Genomic DNA, 8,045 nt, shown 5'->3' with positions numbered 1-8,045 from the left:
TCTGTGAAGAGAGTCAAAAGCTTCCCACGGTGGCCTCCTAGATGTTAAGCTGCTGTGTTACACTCCCTCCTGCCACCAATCCCGGCTATGTCTGCACCTGCTTCTAGTGTTAATTTCTTGGTCAGGAGTGTCCTGTGAGCCCCAGCAACCTCTTACATTAGCAAAGTCATTTCTGTGTTGCTGAGCTGGAGACTTTCCTCTTCATTGCTCCCGTTTATGCCATTGCTGCTGCTGTTTGGGGGAAAATGTGCTGATGGCTGCGTTTTAAAAGCTATTTGCAGTAGGAGCTGTAACTTAAAATGCAGCTAAATTTAAAACTGTATTAAAATTCCCCAGAATGTTGCTCCTATTTTTATCTTGCGAAGCTCTGAAAAGCTGCAGATTTTTAATGGCCTCTCCAGTACCAAGATATTTGAAGTGTGGGCATGAGCTGTGCTCTGCAGCCTTCCAGAAGGAGAACAGTTTGGGATCCTTCCTCTTCCCTTGGGTTCTGAGCCTCTGCAGTATAATGGAGACTGTTTGAAGCAAGAAGGTGGGGAGCAGAACTGCCTGCTGGAGAGTTTGAGGATCTTTATCCCCAGGGAAGAATTTAGATGCACATATGGCCGTAAAACACAACTCCTAATGTATTTTTGTTTGTGCAGCTTCTAAAGCCTGCCTTGAAAGCCATTAAAAAATAATTAATTCTGAAGCTGATTCTCCTTTCTTTGGGCTGGGAACATGTTTTCTGTTAGGAGGTGAGGAGAGAGGGCTGGGCTGTTCTGTTTAGCTCTGGTTTCTTGGCAGGAAGATGGAGAGGGCCACGCTGAGCTTGAGGAGCCTCTATGATCAACTGGTGCACCTGGCTGAAATTTTAAGTGAAGGAGATGAATACAGTAAGTTTTGCGTCTGTGGGTTGTGCTGTGTTTGGTGTAAGAACTTAAACAGGTTTGCAAAACACTTAGTAGCTGTTGTTGAACCTGTTGATGTTATGGGTAATGAGGCTGCTACAGGTTGTCAGATTTGAGGGTTTATTTTCCCCTTATTAAGAAATATGAAGTCAAGGGCTGAACTTGTGCTCAGGGACACATTCTGCTTGACTTCATCCATGCAGGGTCTTGTGTTCTAGCTCTACTGGTTAGTACACAGAGGTCTTGGCCTGAAAAACTGGAATATCTGATGAAAATCTAAAGTGTGGGTGGGTTTGTCAACAGGCCAACTTCTCCACTCTCCAGCTGGGAGCAGGTTGTACTGAGAGGGATCTAGTGAAGGGAGAGCTGCTGCATCTCCTCTGCCTGCCCGGGCAGCTCAAGATACATCTCTCTCTTCCTCCAGAGTTTATTCAGTTGGCAAAGAACTTTGAGGAGTATCGGAGGAAGCTGCAGACCACAGAGCATGAGCTGGGCAGGTACAAAGACCTGCTGATGAAAACTGAGGCTGAACGTGGTGCTCTGGAGGTGAAGCTGAAACACGCCCGGAATCAAGTGGACGTGGAGATCAAACGGAGGCAAAAAGCTGAAACAGACTGTGAGAAGCTGGTGAGCAATCCCTTTAGTACCAGCTAGTTCTCTAGAGTGTGGAGACAAGGTGATTAAACTGCATTGATCTATGGAGAACAAGGACTGCCACTCATCATCACTTTTTTTGCCCAGGGAGGTTAAAATCCAACAGCAACAAATGGGCTCAGCTCCTTGTAGCAGCCTCCTGCCCTGCTCTGGTGGAGGGCTGAGCTGCCAGTGCTGTGCAGCCACTGTTGCCTATTGACACAAGTTCTGAGAGCCTGTCTGTGGCTTCTCCCCCACTCCAGGCTGGTTCACACAGTAATTACACACAGTTTATCCTCTGGCAGCTCCTGATATTTTCTCTCTTCACAGGAGCGGCAAATCCAACTGATCCGGGAGCTGCTCATGTGTGATTCCTCTGGGAGCATCCAGCTCAGTGAGGAGCAGAAGTCAGCCCTGGCCTTTCTCAACAGGCCTCAGGCTTCTCTTGGGGGTTCAGGCAACAAAAGGTGAGGAAACCAGTGTTTTGTCTGAGCAACAGAAGTGCCACATGTCAGTCCTGCCCTGTCCCTCTGATTCACACTGCACTGAGCTGATCCTGGTTTGAAATGCAGCTTTTCTGAGTCAGTGAGATTGTTCTGGAGCCCTGGCTGACTGAAAGCCAAACTGATACAAGTTTCTTCTCATTTTTGACTTGTAGGCTGTCTACAATAGATGAATCTGGCTCAATTCTGTCAGACATCAGCTTTGACATGACTGATGAGTCACTGGTAACGTAGCTCCAAGTTCTAAAGGTTCCCTCCCCTATCAGACCCTCGGGGTGTGGGGTAATCTCCAGAGGCCCCTTGTTTTTTAGATTGCTGTGGTATAAAACTGGTAGAGCTGATCTGCATTTCTCTGCTGTGCTGTTGGCTAAAGCTTAATGAAAGACCTGGCCAAAGGCTGTGTGGTGTTTACTCTGAGCTAACCAATGCTGTGCATTTCCCCCAGGACTGGGACTCCTCTGTGGTGAAAGCTGTCAGGCTGAAAAGGAGACAGAAGCGGGTAAGTTCTGTTCTCCCCCTTCCAACAGATTCCTTTGTTAGCCTTGGCTGACACAATGTCACCATCTGTCATCTCACAGCCACCTGTAATGATGTCTGAGCTACTAATCACCATCAGACTTCAGGTGGATGTGCTGCTGCTGTAGTGCAGACCTGCTATGTGGATTTGGGTTGGAAGTTAATCCTGAGGTGGTTTTTTTGTCTACTGAAAATTACTGGAGTGGAGTTCAGCAAATCTTGTTCTGTTGTGGCCTAGAGTTTGTAAGAAAGCATTTGAATATTACTAACAGCTACCAGATGTGGGGAAAATCGTGTGGGAAGTTAGTATTTTTCTATTCTATAAAGGAACTTGTGCTTGTTCAGGTCTGCTACTGTGGGAAAGGACAGCCTGGAATTGTCCCTAGCAGAGTTGGGAAGAGTCTGGGACTTGTTTAGTTGCCCTCCTTTTTTTTTTTTGTGGGGGGAGTTTCTTGTGGTTTGTTTCTTTTTCTCCTTCTTTCCCCTGAATTGTATTATCAAGCTGGCTAGGACAGTGATTTGAAAGAGCAGTATGTTGAGACCTCCTGGTACTTCATGGCAACTTCAAGGTTGCCATAAGGAACAGGTACCATGGAAGAACCTGATGCCTCTGGGGTGTGCAGACAGTTGTTCAGTCCTCATTCTACTGCACTGCTGTAACACCAGGTCACCACCACCCCTGCCTCAGACAAAGGTGTCCTGTGTCTTTGCAGCGCTCTTCCAGGCAGTTCACTGAAGGTCCATCAGGTCCCCAGAAGAAAATCCGATCAATTGGCTCCACAGCAGACCAGGTATGATGGCACCAGCTGGGTTTGGGTGCAGTTAAAGTACCTGTACACCTGTTTCTAGGGCAAACCAACTAGAAAACCCTGTGTCCTGCCAGTTCTTCTGTCACTAACTGCATGTTACTTCATGTTACAGGCAAATGAATCCATAGTAGCAAAGACAACTCTGATGGTCCCCAATGATGGGGGCCCAATTGAAGCCATCTCTACCATCCAGACTGTGCCCTATGGCTCGAGAAGCCGGAGGAAGAGTGGTAGGAGTCATGTCTCTGCTTGTCCTGGTCCTCAAGCTGCTACTTAGCAGGCTGGAGCTGATCCTGGAATGTCAGTTACCTCCCTCCAGGACCCAGGCCTCTGGTTTCTCTTAAAGCAGAGGTTGTGGAGGGTGTTTCCCTTCAGTCCATGCTCCTCTTCTTCTGTCCTTCAGGTCCTCTGCAGCCTTGGAGCAGCGAGTCAAGCATTGGCAGCAAACAGCTGGGGCCCAAATCGGAGAGTGATGGTTCCAGCACCCCACAGAGCAATGCAGGAGTGAGGCTGCATGACTTTGTTTCCAAGACGGTGGGTCTGCAGGCAGAGGGAACTTGAAAAACCATCTCCTACCTTTTTTTAAACCTGTGTGATATCAAAGTGTTGATAAGAGCTCAGTCACTGTGTCCTCAAGTCAGTATTGATGGGACTGGTCACCTGCACAGATCAGGGTGTGTTACCCTGTGTGGTTATTTGGTGTCACTGCACTCATCTCCTCCCACCTGTGTGCTCCAATCATCAGGTTATCAAGCCAGAATCGTGTGTTCCATGTGGCAAAAGAGTGAAATTTGGGAAAATCTCCCTGAAGTGCAGGGACTGCCGCGTGGTGGCTCATCCGGAGTGCCGGGACCGCTGCCCCCTGCCCTGCATCCCCACCTTGACAGGCACCCCTGTCAGGATTGGAGAGGTCAGTCTGCAGGGTGGGGTAGCACAGCTGCCAACATCTGGGCTCAGGTTGGTTGGAATTAGAACCTGCTTGGGCTCCAGGAGAGCTGCTGTGGCTAGAGCTGCCCAGGGAGACAAACCAGGAGCTTGCTGGTGGATCGGTTGGGAGCCGGGGTGGCGGTGGGATGTGGTGTGAGGAGGGTGTTGAGCTGTGAACGTGGCAGCTCTGGGAAAGCAATCCTGCAAGGCTGCAGGATGGATGTGGTGCTGCTCTTCTCTGGGCTGGGGAAAGAGAAATCATGTTTGTTTTTAAAACCTAGATCTCACTGAATTCTTGAGAGAGTATTTTCTGTGTTTTAAGGACCGAGTGTCTGTTTTTCATTTTCCCTTCTGCCTCCTAGGGTACGTTGATGGACTTTGTCCCTTCTACTCCTCCAATGATCCCTTCCATCATAGTCCACTGTGTTAATGAGATCGAGCAGCGAGGGCTGCATGAGGTAAAGAGAAAATGAGATGTGAAACAGTGCTAATGAAATGGGTTGTGGTGGCAGGGAAACAACCCAAATACCTCTTCTTTAGGGTGTGTGTAGTGCTGCTCTGTGGGTGACTGAGTGAGCAACAGTGTGTGGAGAGTGCTCAGGTGTGGGGAGAGGGTGGGGGAGGTCTGAAGGTGTGGTTGATGCTCTGCCTCTAAGCAGTGTTTCCTCTGACCAGACTGGCCTGTACCGCATCTCTGGCTGTGACAAGACAGTGAGAGAACTGAAAGAGAAGTTCCTTAGATCAAAAAATATGCCTTTGCTCAGTAAAGTGGATGATATCCACGCTATCTGTGGCCTTCTCAAGGACTTCCTGCGCAGCCTGAAGGAGCCTCTGCTCACATTCCGGTTAAACAAGACTTTTATGGAAGCTGCAGGTAAGGAGTTGCTAAGTGACACCTCCAGCTCTTGCCCTAGGCTTGGTGGTCACAGGTGAACTGTGAACTGTCAGACCTCAGTGCTCCCTGGAGCCCTCATGTGCAGCTGTGTTGATGTGCAGTGTTGGGAAGTTCTCTCTCCCGCTGGGCTGGCTTGGAAGGGTTAAAACCCAAGTTCTAGTGCTTGGGCAGGGTACAAAATTATTCATGAAGTTTCTGGCTTCCTTGTTTCTCAGATTAGCTGTTCCTGTGAGGGGATTATCATAGCTGTGCCTCTGAGGCCACTTTCTGAGGTCTAAACACGTTTTTTTTTCCCCCCAGAAATCTCAGATGAGGACAACAGCATTGCTGCTATGTACCAAGCAGTTGGAGAGCTCCCTCAGGCCAACAGGGACACCCTGGCTTTCCTCATGGTTCACCTCCAGAGGTATGTTCAAATGGACTGGTTGTTCTGAAAGGTTCTCTCTCTGAATGCCTCTTGTTACTGCTCAGGAGCACAAAGTCTTCATTCTAGGGAAAAAAAACCACAACACTTATTCAGAGGCTGAAGTGTGTTGGACAAGAGAAGAGGAGAAGCTACTTTCTCTCTTTCTTAATGTATTTTCATATAGGGTGGCTCAGAGCCCAGACACTAAGATGGACATTCCCAACTTGGCCAAAGTCTTTGGCCCCACAATAGTTGCCCACGCGGTGTCTGATCCTGACCCAGTGACCCTCCTGCAGGACACTAAGAGGCAGCCCAAGGTAGGTCAGCAGAGGGGACTGACCTGGGGGGATTGTAGGTCTCATTTCCAGAATTCTCAGGGATTCCTGGACAGCTGAGGTGATGTCTGGAGGTGTCTGTGTCAAAGCTGAGTGCTGGTGTCTCTGTAGGTTGTGGAAAGACTTCTGCTGCTGCCCATGGACTACTGGAGCCAGCAGATAATGGTGGAGCAAGAAAACATTGACCCAGCCCATGTCATTGAGAACAGCAATGCCTACTCCACTCCCCAGACACCAGATGGCAAAGGTAGCCCCTGGTGCTGCTCTGCTGTCTGGGCAGCTGCCCTGCTAAAAATAATGACCCTCAATCCAAGCTGCTTGCCAGGCTGTTGGAGCCAACCATTCCTGCCTGCTTTGTGGAGGAAGAGGGAGGAGAAGCATGCCAGGAAACACCAGATTTGTCTAGTATTTTTGACAGATGCTAGGGAATGTCTAGTGTTCCTTGCATGGCAATGAAAACTTCAGCTGTCCTCATGCTGCTCATTTCTCTGCTTCCTTTCTGGCAGTGAGCATGCTTGGACCCCTCACCACTCCAGAGCAGCAGCTCTCCAAGACACCATCCTCCAGCTCCCTGTCCCAGAGGGTCAGGTCGACCTTCACCCCCAAGTAAGTGCCAGTGGGTGTTGTTATGGAGCTGTTGGGATGACTGCAGTAGTTTTGGGTGTTCAAGGATAACTGAAAGTAGACTTTTGGACCCAGCTCTGGGAGCAGCCTGGATTCTCTACTCCCTCAGCTCTCCCTTAATCAGTGCTGTTGTAACAGTGTGAGCTGCCTAATGGTTCATGAGCATCATCTTCTGGTGGGGAGAGGAACATGTTGCCTGGGAGGTGGGTCAAATTTAGGTGAATGACACCTGGGAAAGGAGAAATGTTGGACATCTATACCCCAGATCTAAACCTGATCGTTTTTCTACTTCTCTTGAACTAGATTTGGGAGCAAAAGCAAGTCAGCCACCCAGCTTGGGCATCAGGGCACCTTCTTTGCCTCTCCTGTGCTGAAGTGAAGTGGACCTGGGAGCTCTTGTTGTCCCAGCCCTTGCACACCAACTTGTCCAGGAAATGCAAGTTTTCTCCACAGCCCTTGGCAGCTTACATAATAAGATCTTTTATTCTTTTATCTTTCAGCTTAACTGAGGCTTTTAATGGGATTTTACTGTGCAATTTACTTTTATTATCTAATGTTTCACTGTATTTAGTATCGTTGAAGAAAATAACTTGCAGGGCCCGTTCAAAGTGCTATTAAAAATTGCTCAAGAAACTCACACTTTTTAGGAGCATCCAGTCTGAAGTGGAGCAGTCATGCAAGGATTAGAAGTTTGTTATTTTTTTTAAGAAGTCCCTAGGTCCTTCACACAGCAATGACAGCCTGACTGAACTTGGTCAGAATCCCATCTTTTCTAACAGCTCCAAGGTCTGGAATTGTGACCCTTTGCTGTGGTGGTGCAGCTCTGCTCCTGAGGATGGCAGTGTTGGACTGGGCTGAGGGGCAGAGGCTGCTCAGAAACCTGCAGGAGGGACTGACCTTTTCTGCAGACACGTTTTCTGATGCTGTTTACAAGGGGGAACATTTTGTAGAGGACTGTCTGTAGATGCAAACCCAAAGGATTCCTGGGCAGTCTAAATGAATGGTTAGTGCTGCTCGGAGTGGTGAGGGGAATGAGGGTAGTTTAAGAGCACCTTTGCTTTTGGGAGTCCCTGCTTTCCCAACCTGGGCTGTGTGACCTTGCCCAAGAGATTTGTGGAGCATGTACAAAAGTTTATAAAGTGGCTGTTTTTACTGAGCTCTGGTAAAACTCCTGATCTGTGCAGTTCAGTAAATCATGATGTTCTGTGTGACCTGTGATTCTGTGCTCTGGCTGGTGTGTTTTATTGTGCTCTGGAGTTCTGACCAGGGCCTGGTTACAGCAGGCTGAGGTGCTGAGCTCTGAGTATCTCCTGCCCCAAGGACCACTGAAGCTGCAGTCTGTGCTGCTGGGGAGCAGGGTCATGCACTGGGCTGTGGCTCATGGCTCCAGAAGAGGAAGGAAAAGAACAGTTTTGGTCCCCAGAATTGTATCAGGAGATGAAATAGCCTGGGCTGAATGTGGTGGCCTGGGTTGGTTGTTTTCCCCTTGGCTGCAGGGTCTGGAGGG

The 8,045-nt window shown here is 48.9% G+C and overlaps 1 protein-coding gene across 1 annotated transcript; it reads left to right on the top strand.

Moving 5' to 3' along the window:
• The first annotated feature begins 790 nt into the window (after nt 1-790).
• On the top strand, nt 791-7,706 carry RACGAP1 (Rac GTPase activating protein 1). The gene is made up of 16 exons (XM_051641458.1): nt 791-875; nt 1,315-1,517; nt 1,854-1,990; nt 2,182-2,251; nt 2,472-2,525; nt 3,256-3,333; nt 3,464-3,581; nt 3,755-3,885; nt 4,097-4,261; nt 4,641-4,736; nt 4,954-5,152; nt 5,474-5,579; nt 5,764-5,896; nt 6,026-6,161; nt 6,421-6,520; nt 6,842-7,706. The coding sequence occupies exons 1-16, from the start codon at nt 791-793 to the stop codon at nt 6,915-6,917; spliced, it is 1,887 nt and encodes a 628-aa protein (XP_051497418.1). The 3' UTR covers nt 6,918-7,706.
• The last annotated feature ends 339 nt before the right edge of the window (nt 7,707-8,045 follow it).

Source organism: Apus apus, chromosome 28 (assembly GCF_020740795.1).
Source record: "Apus apus isolate bApuApu2 chromosome 28, bApuApu2.pri.cur, whole genome shotgun sequence".
In the NCBI taxonomy this organism is placed as follows: Eukaryota; Metazoa; Chordata; class Aves; order Apodiformes; family Apodidae; genus Apus; species Apus apus.
The sequence above is the reverse complement of the archived record's forward strand: the minus strand, read 5'-3'. Positions and strand labels throughout refer to the sequence as shown.